Consider the following 22,339-nt stretch of genomic DNA (forward strand, 5'->3'; position numbering starts at 1 on the left):
TTCAATAAAAGATCATGAGTTTTTAATATTTTTTTAGCGATTCAATTCACAATATTAAATATTTTACCCTGAAGCAATGAAAATACATTTTTAAAACACCCCATCTGTCTCAAATATATTCCATCATGTTTGGGTGTCTCAAATATATTCCATCATGTTTGGGATACCTATTCTATGAATTTCAGAAAATTTTGCCATAAAATCAATATAATTTATATTAGTTTTTCCATAAATTTTTTATATCAATTATAAATGACTCAAACATTAACGGCAAAATTGTCAGCAATTCATATGATAGGTATTCTAAGTAGATTGGTCTGTAAAATCAGATTTTTAATTTTAAAAAAGCACTTAAAAAATTATTTAAAGTTGAATTTTAATAAATTGCCGGATAAAATACATTGTGAAGCTAACATATATAATCGACATGTGAATTATAGAATAAAGGTCTAGAAAAAGAACTTTGTAAAAAAATGTTGAAAATATAGATTATTGCACAAAAATATTCATAAGAATTATTAGCAGCATGTATATAAATTTACAAAGTAATCACGTAAAAAAATATGTATATTAAAAAATGAGAAAAAAAAATATAATGAAGAAGTATATTATGAATTAATAATAAGAAATTCAATCCTTTTATATTTTTTAAATATTTATTAAAATTAACTCGTGCATTATTTTCAACTTATTTTTCTAATCCATGTTTTTGTGCGATTTATTTTTTATACGATCACCTTTTCTTATATCGTTAATAATATCTGATATTTTTTTGCTTTGTGTGTTTCATCTAAAACTTTGTTAAAATTGTCGGAATGTCCCGTAAATCATTTTTTGGAGTATCAATAACTATATCGACAGTTTCATCATTTACAACGAGTGGTAATCGTGATAAACAGTCAGGAACTGTATTGTATTTTCTTGCTCTATAGATTATTTTGAAATCGTAATCTCCCGCTATATTCTATTTTTACAATCACATTGAATTGAAGTGTTTTCTTTTAAGTCTTTGGCGATGATGTACAAGGGTTTATGGTCAATGATGAATATAAATTTTGTCACTATGAGATATTCAAATCCTATTATGAATAGAGCGTCTCTGTATGTTTGTGTAGTTTATCTCTGCTTTTAATAACGTTCTTGATTCATATGCTACAGGTTTTATTCCGTCACCTATATGAAAAAGTTCTGTTCCAAGTCCATGTTTGGATGAGTCAGCATCTATTCCAATAGATAAGTTTGGATTAAAATAATTTAACGTAGGAGGTTGACTAATTAATGTCTCAATTTCATCAAAAATTTTAGCATTTTCAGCTTCCCATTTCCACTTTTCTATATTGACTATTTTGTAGAGTGGGTCTGCGAGGTCTGCAAAATTATTCAAAAATTTTCTGTAGTAACTTGCCATTCATAAAAATGTATAAAGTACATCATATGATTTTGGCTCTGGCATGTTGATTATAGCTTTAATTTTATCTCGATTAGTAGGGGAAATGTTCCATAAATGGCCATGTGTTAAGACTGGCCATCACCCTTTATCTTTTTAACCATTGAACCACTTTCTCTCAAAATTGGTCAAAATGTGTATATTTATGATATGTACCTTACCTAAGTTCATTTATTGAATAGAGCAATTCGATAAAAAAATATTTTAAATAAACTAGTTTTATTACCTCTTTCTGGGAAAATCACGTCACATTTTTTTGAAATAATTATTAATTTAGATTGCTTATATTTTATATAAATATTATCTTTCGGCATTTAACATTATTCACACAAAAAAATTAGACTTTAAAAGCTTTACTTAATAGACATATAAAGGCGCTTAATAATAGAAAGGTGATTATTGTCTGGCCATGTATTGATTGGCCACAATTAGCACATTCACATATTCATATTAAAATGAAAAGCTCTTGCAAAACAACATTTGGTGAAATTTAAAAAGATAAACAAGCTTAAGAATATTTTGCAAAATGATAATTTAGATATTAATTTATATATTATCATCAAATAGATTGTGATAAATTGAGATTTTAATACTAATTCAATTAGTGTATTATTAATTTTTTATATAACTAAAAAGTTTAAAAATATTAACATAGGTCTTTAACAAGTATTTCATATTGTATTATTTCATATTTATAATAAAATTTTTAAATAATATATTATGGCCAGTTAACACATAGTATATGGCCAGTCAATATATAGAAAAACAACTTTCACGTAATCTCATTTAGCTCTTAAAATTTTATTTTAAAGATTAAGATTTAGGCTACACATTGATATAAAATTTGTTTGGTTAAACATAAATTTTAATACCTTTTTTCAAAAAAGCAAAAACATGGACATTCAAGGCACATTTCCACTATATATGCCTTCCGCATCTATGTCATATCCTAAAATCTGATGTTGGTATGCTGGTTTGCATGAATACGCTTTTTGCAAAATTAGGTGTGAGATCATATTAGCTGACCGATTCCCAGCAGAGGTCAGGTAGGCACTATTTTGAGGATCATTTTATTTTTAATTGGATTTTATGTAATCTTTAAGAAATTAATTAATATTTTACATCTTTATTTTAAATTATTATAATATCTAAATAAAAAAAAGAATAATGATCGTTAAAATAAATGCTATATATATAGTATTTTTAAAGTAAGGTATTAAAAGTATTTGAATAATAAAATTAAAAGAAGGAAAATAAAAGTAATAGCCTTGTACAAAGATGTTGTTTTCGTTAATAAAAAATTGAAATAATATATTAGTGAAAATGATATTTTCGTCAAATATTTATTTGAAATAATATACTAGTGAAAATAATGATAAATTATTTAATTCATAACAACTTTCGAAATATTGTCTACCTTAAGAGTTGTCGAAGATGTTAAAGGATAATTTGGGTACATTTTATTCTATGATGATGAATATAATGAGATGTTTTGAAATCATTATCAAATCCATACTTTAAGAATATATGGATTGAGTCAGATGATAAAAAAAAATACCCTATAAATATATTATTAAAAGACGACCTGGTTTTATTATTACATAATCAAACTCACCTTAGATTGAAATAATTATTTCTGAGTTTAATAATGCACATAAGATTTAGCTAGAAATATTGAATTATCTTTAGAAATATGTTAGAAACACTTAATTATTATTCTTCCATTAAGGATTTTTAAAGTATAATACTGCAATTATCAGCTCCAATTGAAAGGTTATTCAGTTTTGGCACAATGAAATACTCCGACCGATAGGCTAAAGGATAAAATATTTTTAAGATTCACTAGTTAAAAAAATTAATTTTGATTTAATAAAATAGAATAATTAATTTTAAAAAACTCTGTATTGTAAATAAATATTTAAACTTCATAAAAACTACTAGTCTTCTTTCCTCTAATGTTATGAATAAACTAAAATTAATATTAAAATGTTTATGAATCTATCTTATCATTAAATATAATATATATTGTATATATTCATTCTTATTATAAAATGAGCTATATTAATATATATATTTAAAAATTCCAAATAAATTAGTTCTCTAATTATATACATATCATCAAAAATAAATATAAAATGTTATTCTATACCTAACTTCAAACTTAATAGGAAATGATCATTTTATAGGAAATATCTTATATTTAAAGGCTCTCATTTAGCAATGATACAATATAATAATGATCCTTCCTTTTACAAAAAATCTATATTTGAATCTAGATTGTTTTTTGAGGATCTGTCCAATTCTGTGTTGAGGGGATATTACAGATCTCTCCGGCTGTTGATTTAAAGGTGTATCTAATGGGGGAGGAGGTTTTTTCCCAAAAGTATATAAATGTCACTATAAATAATCATTAAAGAGTAGAAATAAGTGAAAGTTAATACTTTATCAAAATTTTCAGAAAAAAACATTTCAATAAAAATAACAAAAATATTTTTCAATAGATGTCACCCTGCCAAAGGTTTATAATAAGCGAGTCTAGCCCTCCAATAAATATTAATGGGAAAAACTTGTCAAATATTACTCACCCCCCTCTTAATTATTCAAAATAACTTCTTTAATAAAAATTATCAACATCTTAATGATATAAGAGAGGTAATAGGGAAAGTCAGATACAATGATCTGCATTAATTTCGCCTTCATAGATTGTAAAGTAGCACCTGCTGACACAGGGTTGTTAGATCCTACTTAGTAGAAAGGATATAATTTTTATGTATTTTAAATAAGGCATTAAAATGAATTTAAAAAAATTAATTTGGCTTTTTCCCTAAAAGTTTATAGAAAAATAATTTAAAATGTATTGCGTGCATACAATTGCTTTTATAAATTCCACGGATAATCTGTTCCTCTTATTTGTTCATTGATTATTTATTGATTGGTAAAGCAAAAATGAAGCTTGCTATAATTAGCAGTTCACTATGTTCAAGAATTGAAATATCAGAGAAATATATGACCCATTTTGGTGAAAAGGAAGTCTTATATATTCAACACACCCCAACTTATCAGTAAAAAACTATTTAAGGTTGCAAAATTCGTCGAACAACTTTGACTCCTTCAAGGTAACATTTTTATTTTTAAATAAATCTATAGACTTTTCTAAATCTCATCACCTAGGAACATTTTTAATTTAATTTCCATCCATTTGAAAATTTTTAATTCTTATAGAGGTTCTTACCAATGATCAAAATCATCTTTCAGTGCATATACTCGGATTTTTTGTCCATTTTAAATATTTGTTTGAGATATTGATTTTACTTTTGGAGACAAACTTTCATTTTTTTTCAACGATTTTAAATAGTTTAACATCTCAAAAACTGAATTATTTTATTTTTGAACTGATTTAATTTTTCATCAAACACATACATCAAGGAATGGGCAAACCACGGATGCTTCATTTCAATCATTTTCAAAAAAAATTAATTCTGACAATATATGGTAGATTTTTAATTCTAAGTAATATTTTTTATTTAAAAAAATAAGAATTAAGTTTAAAAAAACAATAACAAACATCAGAATGAATGGTATTTTTTAAAAATTGTTTAAAAAAAAAGAAGCATATATGATATGCTTTCCATTTTCAAATTCAATGTTATGAATAATTGCCTATATTTTTTTGAGTTTTTACTTAAATACTGCAACATACGATTAAGAGTTACATATCTTATATAAGTGCAAATATTAGTATATGTAAAAAAAAAATTATTTTCAAAAAAGAGAACAATTAAAATAAATACTGGACAGGACATATTTTTAAAAAAGGACTCATGGAAGTCCTACCTGAAACTATTGCGGGCCGGCATAGGCACATCTTAGTGCAGCGGTACTAAATAGAGAACATGTTTTTCAATGGCTTCTACTTCAGCAAATGACATTTATTATAATGTAAGTACACTTCTAATAAATGAATTGTCAGTCTAGGTTAGTACTCATGTCATTTGACGCCCATGAGTTTTATTATAAAAACGGAACGCTAACTCAATGTTTCTTTAATCCTAAATCCGCGTCTAATATTCTCTAACATGATCTGTTTTTTTTCAAGCTTAAGATCGAAGTCTAACTTGTTCTCAGCTCAAGGTATATAACCTGAGTTGCGCATTATCACTGTAAACTTTGGCAAATAATCAAAAGGGTGAAAGTTAATCATCCACACGTAGGAGAGCCAATTCATTTTTAAGCCTGTTGGAGCAGCTTTTAGTGAACTAATTAGGTGGAGTATTCAAAATATATTTAAAATCTATATAAAACTTATGAAATAGGTAAGAAAGTAGTTGAATTGACAGTTATAAAAATAAATAAAATTTAAAAAAATGTACTTGTCCAACTTGAATATTAAATAATAATCCACATCTGCTTTCTAATACTACCACCTCATAATAAATATTCGACCTAGTGAATATCTAGTAATGATATATAGCGTCGGATTATTTTTCGTAAAATATCTAATGAGTAATGAATATCCTAAAAAAATTTGTTAGCGGCAGGTAGATTTACCATGTGTCACGATTTTCTAAAAAAAATTTATAACATCTCACTCAGCTTTTTTGAGCAAATTGAAATAATCATTATTTTTCTCGCACTTTAATTCTCGCTTTTATTAAAAAAATATTATTGTTATGTTTTCCAAATTTAAAAAAGATTGTAAATATTTGTAGATAATATCAAAAAATCACATTCATTTATCAACATTTGAATGATTAAATTTGGAAATGAACATAAACATATATTGGTAGACGGGCAAATTATCTAAAAAAATCACACAAATATCAGAAAAAAATGGATGGATTGAATTTCCTTTAAAATAATATCACCAGAGACAATATTCAATCATATTCATCCGACCTTTTTTTCAAGGTCCGGCTCCCAAACATAAATCGAAATAAATTTTTGTCCGCTGAATACAACCCGAAATTTCTTGAAGAAATCTGAATACGGTCTGAGAAAATTTAAAAATATTTTTTGCCCGGCCCTAAAATTTTTAAAGATGTCCCAGTCTGTTAGACGAACTCTAGATTTAAACATGATATATTCACCTTATAATTCGAGATGGAACGATGTGCTAATAACTACGAAGATTATAATAAGCTATTACTGTTCCATATCCCAAATTATATAGGACATGGAAATGGAACATTATAATATAAAAATAAACAATATGGGAAATTTAATTTTAGAGTCACATTACTTGTTTTAATATTATATTCTAATGAGTTCAAAAAGATATAGAACATATAATCTTAATATTATTACGGAGAATTATAATTAAATTAATTTATAGTAAATATTTATTATTATTATATTTAAAATAAAAGCTACTTCGCTACTATAAAAAATAGTTGCGAATTTTTACCAGAGATCAAGATCTTTTTCATTTTATCGTGGCTAAGAACGAAATTATCTGAAGATACTTTAAATGATATTTAATATAGTAAAGATTAAATAAATAAAATTAATTTTTAGCTTATCTAACATTCATTTTAAATTTATTATGAAAAATTTAGAACCACCTAAAATCACATAATGTTTTGATCCCTGGTTTTTACTTCAGAAAAATTCTATTAGGCCCTATCCTAACTCTTTTATCTTATCTATTTTAAAATATAAGATTTTATAAGTTGGCCTCAGATTTAATTTTTCTTATAAATTCAATTAAATGACTGAGAGTGGGAAAATTCATATAAAAATATATTATTATATTAGTAAATTTATTTATATAAACTAAAACTAGCTACATAATTTGATAATTCATGTGAGTATATATTAATATTATATATTTTTCGTTCGTAGATTTAAAAGTAATAATTTTTTAAAACAATTTAAAAATTAGGAAATTTAAAAAAAATAATCTTTTTTTAAATACAAAATACATTTACGCAACATAATATATGATAAAAATATAAATAAATACTTATTTTTTAAAATTAATAAATATATATTATATTTACATAAATAAGACTAGTTTCATGAATAAGGAAAAAAAAGTAAAATATAATAAATTGCATTTCAACTATAGGCAGTGGCGCATGAAGGGTGGAGGGGGGGGCATAATTTATTCTCCACCTAATAAATAATAAAACACCGTCTTTTTCCCTAAATAAACTATTCGTTAGCTTTCTTTCCCCTTTTAATAAAATCCTAAGTACACCACTGACCACAGTTACTCTTAAAAAGTACATAATATAAGTATTTAAGAAAAATTAGATAATGGGTTTCAGGTTTTTATAATATAATAAAAAATAATAATGCAATAAGGGCCAAAATCACAATTCATGTTAAAAATTCGTTTTATTATTAATATTAATGGAGGAGGGGATGTGGTAAATAATCTGGTATTAAATAATATGGTTGATGAATGAAATTTTTCAATAAAATAAATAATTAATTCTACTATCAATATTCTTCCATAATAAGATGTGTACACAATGCATGACTAATTTAAATTAATAATGTAACACTTTGGCATATCCTTTGACCCTTTCAGCAAAGCGTTCCAGTAAACTTTTTTCTTTTTTAACAAACGGAAGAGGTATATAATTAAAAATTGCATCTGAAGCTCTATTAAGCTTGTCTAAAATATTGTTCGTAAACACGGTATGATACAGAGCCTTTTTGGGTGAGGATACTGCATCCACAATTTCGGCCACTTTATCCTTAGCCACATCCAGATAGCTGTTAGATTTTTGTCCAGGTAAGGCAAATTCCTTCAGTCCTACAACGTATTGGCCCGTTGCGTGAAGAACTGCTTGAGCATCTTGCGCTCCAGCAGTGGTCAGTCTTTTAGCAGTTTCCAGTATAAGAGCGGCTGTTGATTCAATGTAATACTTGCTATCGTAATAGTTTTCCAATATAGTCTCTTTCAGAGGTTCTTTACGTCTGATAGTTATGGCATCTTTAAAATATTCGCTAGCGTCGGTGAGAGATTTTCTAGCGTTTTCAACAATAGATTTAGTGTCGTGTGGAGATTTAGCTCCGGACAATTGTAGAGCTGATCTCATTATAGTTTGCTTGGCCTTATCAAAATAACCATTCGATCGATGATGCGGATATATATTATCAATTATGGTATCCTTCATATCCGTCACCCTATCTTTGGTGAGTTCAAAATAACTTTTAGGATGATTCCCAATAATATAATCTTTAACACCTACTAAATACTGACTGGTTTGATCAATTATGCTGTGGGTATCTTCCACACCTGCACTACTTAATCGTTTAGCAGAATCAATAAGCATAGCAGCTGTGGATTCAACATAAGATTTGCTGTCATAATAATCGTCCGATAGTCTATCCATGAGTGTAGAATCATGTTTTTTGAGCATAACGATCTTAGCAAAATGTTCACTCTTTTCTGTCAAGGATTTGCGGGCCTTATCGATAATGGACTTTACGGCACTTTGCGATTGAGCACCGTTAATTTGATGGGCTGCATTTATAATTGTTTCTCTAGCTTTTTCAAAGTATCCTTTGCGGTGAGGATAAATTGATTCCATAACATCGTCCTTAAATTTGTATAATATATCCATGGAGCCTTCTAAATAACCCTTTTTGTGTGGAAAATGTTCAACGATGTTGTCTTTAAAGCCGGACACTCTATCCTTAGTGAGGTCAAAATAACTTTTGGTAGGGTGGTGATAATGGGTAACGTAATTCCTAACACCTATAAGATATTGACCAGTTTGATCTAAAATTGCCTGGGCATCTTTAGATCCTGCGTTACTTAAATGTTTAGCTGCATCTATTATAATTGCGGCAGTGGAATCCAAATATGCTTTACTACTATAATAAGAATCTGAAATTGATTCTCCTAAACTATTTTTATGCTTCTTGCCCTTAACCAAGTTAGTAAAATGATCACTAGAATCTGTTATTGATTCCCGAGCTTTATCGAGTATTGATTTAATATCGCCAGATTTGGATCCACTTAACTGATGTGCTGTGTGAATTATAGTGTCTCTAGCTTTCTCATAGTAACTCTCTTGGTGAGGATATATTAAGTCAATAATTCCTACTTTGATATCGTCCAAATAATGCATCACGTTTTCTAAATAACTAGGTTTGTGCGGATGAACAGATTCAACAACTTTGTTTTTCATTCCTGATAGCTTATTCAAAGTTGCATCAAAATATCCTTTTGGGTAGTTTCCTGTTATATAATCTTTTATGCCTATCATATATTTACCGGTTTGATCTAAGATTGCATTGGTTTCGTCAGAACTGGCAAGGCTTAATCGCTTAGACGCATCTATTATCATATTTGCGCTATGATCCAGGTATTCTTTGCTATTGTAATATGCGTCTGATATCGATTCGCCCATACTATTTTTATGTTTTTTGCCTCTAACTAAATCAGTGAAATGATCACTTGCGTCTGTTATTGACTCCCGGGCTTTATCAAGGATGGATTTAATATCGCTGGATTTGGCTCCACTTAGCTGATTCGCAGTGCGAAATACAGTATTTCTAGCTTTTTCATAGTAGCTATCTTGGTGAGGATATAATGAGTCTATAATTCCTACTTTCATATCGTCCAAATAATGCATCACGTTTTCCAAATAACCAGGTTTGTGCGGATGAACAGATTCAACCACTTTGTTTTTCATTCCAGTGAGTTTATCAAGCGTAGTATCAAAATATCCTTTTGGATGGTTTCCTGTTATATAATCTTTCATGCCTATCATATATCTACCGGTTTGGTCTAAGATTTCATTGGCTTCATCAGAGGTAGCATGGCTTAATCGCTTTGAAGCGTCGATTATCATATTTGCGCTATGATCCAAGTAATCTTTGCTATTGTAATATGCGTCTGATATCGATTCGCCCATACTATTTTTATGCTTTTTGCCTCTTACTAAATCAGTGAAATGATCACTTGCGTCTGTTATTGACTCCCGGGCTTTATCAAGGATGGATTTAATATCGCTGGATTTGGCTCCACTTAGCTGATTCGCAGTGCGAAATACAGTATTTCTAGCTTTTTCATAGTAGCTATCTTGGTGAGGATATAATGAGTCTATAATTCCTACTTTCATATCGTCCAAATAATGCATCACGTTTTCCAAATAACCAGGTTTGTGCGGATGAACAGATTCAACCACTTTGTTTTTCATTCCAGTGAGTTTATCAAGCGTAGTATCAAAATATCCTTTTGGATGGTTTCCTGTTATATAATCTTTCATGCCTATCATATATTTACCGGCTTGATCTAAGATTTCATTGGCTTCGTCAGAACTAGCATGGCTTAATCGCTTAGACGCGTCGATTATCATATTTGCGCTATGATCCAAGTAATCTTTGCTATCGTAATATGCGTCTGATATCGATTCGCCCATACTATTTTTATGCTTTTTGCCTCTTACTAAATCAGTGAAATGATCACTTGCGTCTGTTATTGACTCCCGAGCTTTATCAAGGATGGATTTAATATCGCTGGATTTGGCTCCACTTAGCTGATTCGCAGTGCGAAATACAGTATTTCTAGCTTTTTCATAGTAGCTATCTTGGTGAGGATATAATGAGTCTATAATTCCTACTTTCATATCGTCCAAATAATGCATCACGTTTTCCAAATAACCAGGTTTGTGCGGATGAACAGATTCAACCACTTTGTTTTTCATTCCAGTGAGTTTATCAAGCGTAGTATCAAAATATCCTTTTGGATGGTTTCCTGTTATATAATCTTTCATGCCTATCATATATCTACCGGTTTGATCTAAGATTTCATTGGCTTCATCAGAGGTAGCATGGCTTAATCGCTTTGAAGCGTCGATTATCATATTTGCGCTATGATCCAAGTAATCTTTGCTATTGTAATATGCGTCTGATATCGATTCGCCCATACTATTTTTATGCTTTTTGCCTCTAACTAAATCAGTGAAATGATCACTTGCGTCTGTTATTGACTCGCGGGCTTTATCAAGGATGGATTTAATATCGCTGGATTTGGCTCCACTTAGCTGATTCGCAGTGCGAAATACAGTATTTCTAGCTTTTTCATAGTAGCTATCTTGGTGAGGATATAATGAGTCTATAATTCCTACTTTCATATCGTCCAAATAATGCATCACGTTTTCCAAATAACCAGGTTTGTGCGGATGAACAGATTCAACCACTTTGTTTTTTATTCCAGTGAGTTTATCAAGCGTAGTATCAAAATATCCTTTTGGATGGTTTCCTGTTATATAATCTTTCATGCCTATCATATATTTACCGGCTTGATCTAAGATTTCATTGGCTTCGTCAGAACTAGCATGGCTTAATCGCTTAGACGCGTCGATTATCATATTTGCGCTATGATCCAAGTAATCTTTGCTATTGTAATATGCGTCTGATATCGATTCGCCCATACTATTTTTATGCTTTTTGCCTCTTACTAAATCAGTGAAATGATCACTTGCGTCTGTTATTGACTCGCGGGCTTTATCAAGGATGGATTTAATATCGCTGGATTTGGCTCCACTTAGCTGATTCGCAGTGCGAAATACAGTATTTCTAGCTTTTTCATAGTAACTATCTTGGTGAGGATATAATGAGTCTATAATTCCTACTTTCATATCGTCCAAATAATGCATCACGTTTTCCAAATAACCAGGTTTGTGCGGATGAACAGATTCAACCACTTTGTTTTTTATTCCAGTGAGTTTATCAAGCGTAGTATCAAAATATCCTTTTGGATGGTTTCCTGTTATATAATCTTTCATGCCTATCATATATTTACCGGCTTGATCTAAGATTTCATTGGCTTCGTCAGAACTAGCATGGCTTAATCGCTTAGACGCGTCGATTATCATATTTGCGCTATGATCCAAGTAATCTTTGCTATTGTAATATGCGTCTGATATCGATTCGCCCATACTATTTTTATGCTTTTTGCCTCTAACTAAATCAGTGAAATGATCACTTGCGTCTGTTATTGACTCGCGGGCTTTATCAAGGATGGATTTAATATCGCTGGATTTGGCTTCACTTAGCTGATTCGCAGTGCGAAATACAGTATTTCTAGCTTTTTCATAGTAACTATCTTGGTGAGGATATAATGAGTCTATAATTCCTACTTTCATATCGTCCAAATAATGCATCACGTTTTCCAAATAACCAGGTTTGTGCGGATGAACAGATTCAACCACTTTGTTTTTCATTCCAGTGAGTTTATCAAGCGTAGTATCAAAATATCCTTTTGGATGGTTTCCTATTATATAATCTTTCATGCCTATCATATATTTACCGGCTTGATCTAAGATTTCATTGGCTTCGTCAGAACTAGCATGGCTTAATCGCTTAGACGCGTCAATTATCATATTTGCGCTATGATCCAAGTAATCTTTGCTATTGTAATATGCGTCTGATATCGATTCGCCCATACTATTTTTATGTTTTTTACTTTTAACCAAATCGGTGAAATGATCACTAGCATCTGTTATAGACTTTCGAGCTTTATCAAGGATGGATTTAATATTAGTAGATTTGGCTCTACTTAACTCATGTGCCGTGAGCATAATAATGTCTTTTGTTCTATCATAATAGTTCTTTTGGTGGGGATAGATTGTTTCGATAATTCCATTTTTTATATCAAAAATTTTATTGATAGACGATTCAAGATACCCTCTTTTATGCGGATAGAAGGTTTCTGAAACGCTATCCATCAAGTTGGATAGTTTGTCTTTCGATGTGTCAAAATAGCTTTTGGATGGATTATTATTTATAATGTATTCTTTAATACCGATCAGGTACTTCCCAGTTTGGTCCATTATCGAATCGGCGTCTTTCGTACCTGAGAGGCTTAGTTGTTTAGCGGCTTCTATTATCATTGCAGCAGAGGAATCTAAATAAGATTTGCTATTGTAATAGGCATCGGTTATAGCTTCCCCCATTTTATATTTATGCCTTTTTTCCTTAACAATATCTAAAAAATGGTCACTAGCATCCGTAAATGACATACGAGTCTTATCCAGGATTGATTTGATATCCTCCGATGATTTAACTCCATTCAATTGTTGGGCCGCATGCATGATCATATCTCTCGCTTTATGAAAATAAGACTCAGGATGACGATGAAAAATATTAGCTGAGAATATCTCGCTATTGTAGTCACCCAACAAATATAGAGCCACTAAATGAATCAGAGCTTTAGCATCTTGTGCTCCTGCTCGTGGCAATCGTTTAGCAGCTTCGATTAGCACCGCTTGAGTGGCATCGAGCCCAGTCTTAGTATCGTAGTAGGTGTCCGAAAGTTTTCTTTTTAGTAAATTAGGATCATCGGTAAAGTGATGGCCCAAGTCATGAACAATAGAGCGTACTGTGTCTACAGTTGTTTTTATCAGGTCCGGAGAATTAGTATTCTCAAGTCTATGTGCTGCTTGTAAAATAGCAGCCCCCGTTTTTTCCAAATAGGTACTTTCGTGTCGTGGATATAAGCTATCAATAATGCCTTCCTTGATATTGGACAGTGCATCTAGCACACTTTTCAAAAAACTCTTTGTGTGATGGTGAAGTATAGAATATTTATCACTTTCGAGGGATCCCTTTGATTGATGATATAAAGAGTCTACCTTGTCCTTGGGGCCAGATAACCTATCTACAGCCAATTCGAAATAACCCTTTTTATGCATACCTGGAACGTATTCCTTTATTCCAGATATATAGTGCCCTGCTTGGTCTAATAGAGCTTGAGCATCCTCATTTCCAGCAGATGAAAGTCTTCTTGCAGCATCTGAAATCATTGAAGTTGTCTTTTCTATATAATCCTTGCTATCGTAATATTTGTCCGAGATTTTATGCTTTGAAAACTTGTCACTCATAGAATTTATCGATTTTCTAGCCTCATCTAATATTATTTTTATATCTTTAGGCGAATCTGCATTTTTCAATTTATGAGCAGATTCTATTATGGTATCTCTAGTTTTTTCGAAATACCCTCTTTTATGGGGATAAAATGTTTCAATGATATTATCCTTAGCACCAGTTAAAGAATCCACTGCACTTTCTAAGTATCCTTTCTCGTGAGGAAGTAGAGCTTCTGTAACACTATCTTTTATACTAGATAATTTATCTCCGGCCAATTCGAAATAACCCTTTTTATGCATACCTGGAACGTAATCCTTTATTCCAGATATATAGTGCCCTGCTTGGTCTAAAAGAGCTTGAGCATCCTCATTTCCAGCAGATGAAAGTCTTCTTGCAGCATCTAAAATCATTGAAGTTGTCCCTTCTATATAATCCTTGCTATCGTAATATTTGTCCGAGATTTTATGCTTTGAAAACTTGTCACTCATAGAATTTATCGATTTTCTAGCCTCCTCTAATATTATTTTTATATCTTTAGGCGAATCTGCATTTTTTAATTTATGAGCAGATTCTATTATGGTATCTCTAGTTTTTTCGAAATACCCTCTTTTATGGGGATAAAATGTTTCAATGATATTATCCTTAGCACCAGTTATAGAATCCACTGCACTTTCTAAGTATCCTTTCTCGTGAGGAAGTAGAGCTTCTGTAACACTATCTTTTATACTAGATAATTTATCTCCCGCTAATTCAAAATATCCTTTTTGATGCATCCCTGGAACGTATTCCTTTATTCCAGATATATAGTGTCCTGCCTGGTCTAATAGATCTTGAGCATCCTTATTTCCAGCGGAAGAAAGTCTTCTTGCAGCATCCAAAATCATTGAAGATGTCCCTTTTATATAATCTTTGCTATCGTAATATTTGTCCGAGATTTTATGCTTTGAAAATTTGTCACTCATCGAACTTATAGATTTTCTAGCATTATCTAATATTATTTTTATATCTTTAGCTGAATTTGCGGTTTGTAATTTATGAGCTGATTCGATTATGATATTTTTAGTTTTTTCGAAGTAACCTTTTTTATGGGGATAAAATGTTTCAATGATATTATTCTTAGCACCAGTTAAAGAATCCGATGCACTTTCTAAATATCCTTTCTCGTGAGGAAGTAGAGCTTCTGTAACACTCTCTTTTATACTAGATAATTTATCTCCTGCCAGTTCAAAATATCCCTTTTGATGCATCCCTGGAACGTATTCCTTTATTCCAGATATATAGTGTCCTGCCTGGTCTAATAGAGCTTGAGCATCTTCATTTCCAGTTGAAGAAAGTCTTCTTGCAGCATCCAAAATCATTGAAGATGTCCCTTCTATATAATCTTTGCTATCGTAATATTTGTCCGAGATTTTATGCTTTGAAAATTTGTCACTCATCGAACCTATCGATTTTCTAACATTATCTAATATTATTTTTATATCTTTAGCTGAATTTGCGGTTTGTAATTTATAAGCTGATTCTATTATGATATTTTTAGCTATTTCGAAGTAACCTTTTTTATGGGGATAAAATGTTTCAATGATATTATTCTTAGCACCAGTTAAAGAATCCAATGCACTTTCTAAGTATCCTTTCTCGTGAGGAAGTAGAGCTTCTGTAACACTATCTTTTATACTAGATAATTTATCTCCCGCTAATTCAAAATATCCCTTTTGATGCATCCCTGGAACGTATTCTTTTATTCCAGATATATAGTGTCCTGCCTGGTCTAATAGAGCTTGAGCATCCTCATTTCCAGCGGAAGAAAGTCTTCTTGCAGCATCTAAAATCATTGAAGTTGTCCCTTCTATATAATCCTTGCTATCGTAATATTTGTCCGAGATTTTATGCTTTGAAAACTTGTCACTCATAGAATTTATCGATTTTCTAGCCTCATCTAATATTATTTTTATATTTTTAGGTGAATCTGCACTTTTTAATTTATGAGCAGATTCTATTATGGTATCTCTAGTTTTTTCGAAATACCCTCTTTTATGGGGATAAAATGTTTCAATGATATTATCCTTAGCACCAGTTAAAGAATCCACTGCACTTTCTAAGTATCCTTTCTCGTGAGGAAGTAGAGCTTCTGTAACACTATCTTTTATACTAGATAATTTATCTCCCGCTAATTCAAAATATCCTTTTTGATGCATCCCTGGAACGTATTCCTTTATTCCAGATATATAGTGTCCTGCCTGGTCTAATAGATCTTGAGCATCCTTATTTCCAGCGGAAGAAAGTCTTCTTGCAGCATCCAAAATCATTGAAGATGTCCCTTCTATATAATCTTTGCTATCGTAATATTTGTCCGAGATTTTATGCTTTGAAAATTTGTCACTCATCGAACTTATAGATTTTCTAGCATTATCTAATATTATTTTTATATCTTTAGCTGAATTTGCGGTTTGTAATTTATGAGCTGATTCGATTATGATATTTTTAGCTTTTTCGAAGTAACCTTTTTTATGGGGATAAAATGTTTCAATGATATTATTCTTAGCACCAGTTAAAGAATCCGATGCACTTTCTAAATATTCTTTCTCGTGAGGAAGTAGAGCTTCTGTAACACTCTCTTTTATATTAGATAATTTATCTCCTGCCAGTTCAAAATATCCCTTTTGATGTATCCCTGGAACGTATTCCTTTATTCCAGATATATAGTGTCCTGCCTGGTCTAATAGAGCTTGAGCATCTTCATTTCCAGTTGAAGAAAGTCTTCTTGCAGCATCCAAAATCATTGAAGATGTCCCTTCTATATAATCTTTGCTATCGTAATATTTGTCCGAGATTTTATGCTTTGAAAATTTGTCACTCATCGAACCTATCGATTTTCTAACATTATCTAATATTATTTTTATATCTTTAGCTGAATTTGCGGTTTGTAATTTATAAGCTGATTCTATTATGATATTTTTAGCTTTTTCGAAGTAACCTTTTTTATGGGGATAACTCATAACATCATCTTTAGTGCGTGTTAAAGACTCCATTGTGTCTTCTAAATATTCTAAGGGTCCTTTCTCGTGATGCTCTGTAACATCTGAAACTGCATCTTTCAAGTTCGACATCGCTAAACCAAAGTAATCCTTGTAATTCATTCCTGGCACAAAATCTTTGATCCCAGATATGTATAAGCCGGCCAGATCTAATATAGCTTTAGAATCTTGATTTCCGGCATTAGAAAGCCATTTGGCAGCATCTAGTATCATAGAAGATGTTCCTTCCAGATAGTCCTTGCTCTCAAAATATTTGTCGGATATTTTGTGCGCAGAAATGGGATCACTCCTCACAGAATTTACCGATTTCCGGGCATTATCCAGTATAGTTTTTAAATCTTTGGGCGATTTAGCTCCTTTAAGCTTGTGAGCCGAATCACTTATAACATGGCGAATCATATCGAAGTAACCCTTCCTGTGGAGATGAGCATCCGTTTTGCTGTGCTGTTTTTCTTCATTTCCTTTAGTATGAAACACAAATCCCCAAAGAGAACTCAATATACCGGTCTTCTCGAGATGTGGTGGTTTACTTTTGGTGAGATGCTCCAAAGTAGATTTATCAGGTATGATATCAGATCTAGCTTTGTCTTCGAGGGATACAGATCTTTGTTATTTTTTCAAGATAGAAATAAAATTTTAAATAATTTTTTTCACTAGGAATAAAATAAAGGGTAAAAACATGCTATAAATAGGACACATTTAATTAATTTTTTTTGTTCATTTCTATCCCTTTTTAAAAATCAATTTCTTTCTATTTATATATAATGTTCACCATTAGTTTCTAGGGTTGGCAAAATTTGTGATTTATCTGAAAAAATCGTTTTAATATTTAAATAGCGATTTAAACCAAACAAAAATACTAATATTTTAATTAAGGAAGTTACAGATTTAGATTAAAAAATATCATAAAGCATAATCTTTTTTCCTTAGTGTAATATTTCTTTATAGCTAAAAAGTTATTGCATCAGGAGATCCGGTCAGGAAATTATTGAAAAAATATATATTGATAATTCATGAGCTAATTTGATATTTTATCAAGACTTTCAATCAAAAATTCCATATGCGAACACTGTTTTAAAAATATTTAACAAGTCGATATCGGTGAGTCGGAAAGAAAATCATTCATTCTCTAAAATGATCAATGACATATAATAATACCTAGACTGACGATTCATTCATTAAAAGTGTACATCAATACAAATCAGCTAGAGACGCCATCTTGGTTACTGTAATAAATATTAAAATTTTAAACGAGAGCCTAATTTTATATTATATCTGATGCAAACTTTATTAAAGAATTGCCTGATCATCGAGATAATAAGAAAGTAAGTTATCAATTTAATATTAGTTTTTAACATGAAAATAATTATTATAAAGGTTACCAAAATGGCGGGTCCAGCTGATTTGCTTTTAACGACGGTTAAAAATGCATTTTAATGAATGAATCGTCAGTCTAGGTATTATTATATGTCATTGAAAATGATACTATTATGAATATAAGCCAAATTTGAAATTTAATTTTTTTGACTTTTTATTATTTTTAATTTTAGCTTATGTTATTTCCGATATCCTTACGCATTAGTAAAATGTAAAATATTCGTTAATACCCTTAATTTAAAATAATCTTGATTATTTATGCCCCAAAAATTTTTAAAATCTCCTTCTCCTTTCTTTTTCTGATAGAGGCTAGTTCTTATATTATATTATGATAAATATAGTTTAATTAACCTTTTTCTGATGATAAATCAAGTGTTTATAACTATTAAGATATTCGAATTAATTTTTTATTTATTTTTTACTGTCTATTAACTTAATATTTACCTTAAGGCCTAATTTTATTATTTCTTTTATTTTACACTATTAATTTAATATTTACCTAACGGACTGATTTTATTATTTCTTTTATTTTACATTATGTTAACTTAATATTTCTTAATACCTTGGTCGTTTAAATGATTGTTGTTTTATATTAACCGATTAAGTAAAAATTTTGTAAAGTATATATATAATAGATGTAAAATTTATTAGATTTAGTTAGGTATATTTTTAAATCAATAAAATCAAAATAAATATCATTTTGCTTTCCTATTTTTATTTAACTCCCTACAACTTCTTCAATAACATTATACAAATCAAATAATCTAATTATTTTTAAAATGGTTGGTTATTTGACAAAATTTAATAAAAGATTAATTATATTTAAATTAGATTTGTTTATATATGGTTATTTTTATAACCCACCATCCTGAAAATCAGCATTATTATAATACTTCCACCGACACATCTAATCATATCTTCTAAACCACAAATATGCTTCAAATTTAACCAACAATGAAACCGAAGTGGCAGTGGAAGGTGGCTAATTTTATATTTTCAACTCTCTTATCTATCAATCATGGTAAAATTCTAAGCTAAATTTAACCAGTTTAATAAAATTTTGTTTGCACATTATTTTTATATAATAGCAATAATTTTTAATTCGATTGTATTTCAACTATATTTAAACTGAATAAAATGCATAAGTTTCCAATTTAATAAAATGCAACTTAATATAAATTAAATACTGATTATATTATAGAAGTCAAATAAACTTTTGTGTTAAAACACATAATTTTTATATGTTTTTTGGATTTTATAATATTTACACTCAAATTCAAAAAAATTGTAGGGTTCACATCGGGTCGGGTTAAAAAGATTTTGAATTCGGGTTCGGACAAAATTTTTTGTCTAGCTCGGGCCGCAAAAAAATCACTTTGCAGACCTTTAGTTAGCAGGACCATTTAATTCATAAAACAATCAACAGATTCAATAGAGTATTTTCATCATATGGAGTGTATTCAAAACTGAATAGTTTAGAAAAACTAGTTTTCTTTTAAACAATTAAATTCAAATATGTCGAGTACATTAAAAGTTGCAATGTATGTCAAAGTTAGTAATAAAAAATCGATCTTTTAATTTTAAACAATCTAAATTTTGGAGGATATCAGATAATTCTCTTATAAAATTAATAGATTATTATTTTTTAAATTGTAATTGCAATATTCTAATTATAATGATAAAACTATTTTTATGGTAAATTCAATAAAAAAAACTGATATTATTGTTATTTTTACTAAAATTTAAAGTATCTATTTTTCTGGACTGACCCTGAAACTGAGCCGAGTTCGCAATATTTCACTAAACCAGAACTCTTTTTTTAGAAGGAGGGTTCACACCCCTTAGAATATTAACTAATTTATCACTACATTGAGATTAGAATTATACATGTCAATAATTGAAACAAATGAATACAAAATAAATCAACTCTTTTTAATCTAACAAGTAATGATTATTAGTACAATTTAGTATTTCTCATTTATAAATTATTTAATTAAATTATTTTAAGTCTTCATCTTTCCTTATATTAAGAATTTTGATCAAATTTAGTAAATAAAATTTATTAAAAATAATGATTAAATTTAAATCACAGGTTTTTTTAAAAAATCGAGGTAATTTAAATCATCAAATTGATTTTTATTTGCCAACCCTACTAGTTTCCAAAACTTTTAGTTTCCAAAATTTTTAAGTGAGTCCCTCTAGTCCCTCATTTGGCTAACTTTAAATAAAATCATTTATTCCCTTTCAACCCATAAAGAACAATCTAATCATTTATTAACTACCCTTCCAATCCTCTGCGAGAAGCATTAAGAGCCTTGTAAAGCGCGTCAACGCAATAACGACCTCTCCTATCGTTGAGTTGGTCGTTCGCAACCGTGTTAGTTAGGTAAGCGTAACCTATTCTTTGATTAGGATCGCCAAAGGCCAATTGCAACCCGTGACCTGGGAAACCAAAATTGGTTTGGCCCTTAAAGTTATATTTTTAATTGAAATAAATATTTTTACATAATCACAATCGAACATTCATTCTCAAACCAAGATCAATAGAAGTATAGATTGGATAATAGTAGAAAAATTAATTTTATGGTTAGCACCAAAACATTGATGACTATTATGTTGAATTTACTTGTTGGGGGGGTTATCTAAATTTTATGTGACCCTAAAATTTTATATTTATACAAAGGCTTTAAAATTTGAATTTTCAAAATTTTCTCGCTGAGGTGTGGATCAGCTTGCCTAAAATATTTTATACTTGAGCACATATGTAAATCAAATTAATTGACTTTTTTTTATAACAACTAAATGACAAGATGTAGCGATATACAGCTTAAATGAATATCTTATAGTTTTTGGACAGTCCTTCCAGTTATATGTTTATGAGCAAAATAAGGAAAATTTTATAATATTTTGATTTTATTGTATATATTATAATAAAATTCAAATCTTACTAAATCAAACATAATATTACATACTATATACGTGTTCTAGTTTCTTATAATAAGGTAATAATAAATTTTTAAAAACTTATTCTTTTATTGGGGGTCACAAAAACAACAATTTTCTTTATAATTTTTAAAAAGTTAGAAAGCATTAAAATGATCATTTTTAAATAATTTTTTATGTGTTCAAGGTGTCATAATGTCACTAGAGATCTCCGGCTCTGACGGGCTTCGAGCCGGGCTTAATATTTTTTAAGAAAATTCGGGCCGAGTCGGGTTGGGCCTAAAATATTTTTAAAATATATCTTAAATTTATCAATTTTATGTTGAATTTTTTATGTATAATAAAAATATGTGATTTTATTTATAGAAAGTAGACGCCATATAACATATATCGTTTATTTTGAGTAATTATAAGAATTAATTTTTATATTTAAATAAATTCGGGCCGGGCCGGGCTTGAAAAATTAGGCCCGATGCAGATCACTAATATCAACATCGTCGTTTTGGAAATTGGATGGCGAAAATTTATAAAGAAAAGAATGTATATTACCTAACTTCATATATTTTGGTCCATTGGCAATTTTCATTTTATGCATTTAAAATTTCGATAAAAAATATTACTCAATTTAAACCAAATATTTTCACTTTGTAACATAAAGTTGGTATACATATTACAGCTATTATATAAATTTAGCTAGTTTACA

General features: G+C 29.6%; 1 protein-coding gene across 2 annotated transcripts in view; it reads right to left on the reverse strand.

Moving 5' to 3' along the window:
• Window positions 1-7,242: 7,242 nt before the first annotated feature.
• The window catches only part of LOC135927324 (uncharacterized), a 47,598-nt gene continuing 32,501 nt past the window's right edge, over window positions 7,243-22,339 (reverse strand). Inside the window, exons 3-4 of one of the 2 annotated variants that reach the window (XM_065463287.1) lie at window positions 20,976-21,160; window positions 7,243-17,920 (exon numbers count right to left, since the gene is read on the reverse strand). In XM_065463287.1, coding sequence (XP_065319359.1) covers window positions 7,942-17,920; window positions 20,976-21,160 — 10,164 coding nt within the window. In that variant the 3' untranslated portion in view covers window positions 7,243-7,941. The remainder of the gene's footprint in view (window positions 17,921-20,975; window positions 21,161-22,339) is intronic. The other variant, XM_065463286.1, reaches the window with a different exon arrangement.

The sequence above is a fragment of the Gordionus sp. m RMFG-2023 genome, chromosome 3 (assembly GCF_954871325.1).
Source record: "Gordionus sp. m RMFG-2023 chromosome 3, tfGorSpeb1-WG-v2, whole genome shotgun sequence".
In the NCBI taxonomy this organism is placed as follows: Eukaryota; Metazoa; Nematomorpha; class Gordioida; order Chordodea; family Parachordodidae; genus Gordionus; species Gordionus sp. m RMFG-2023.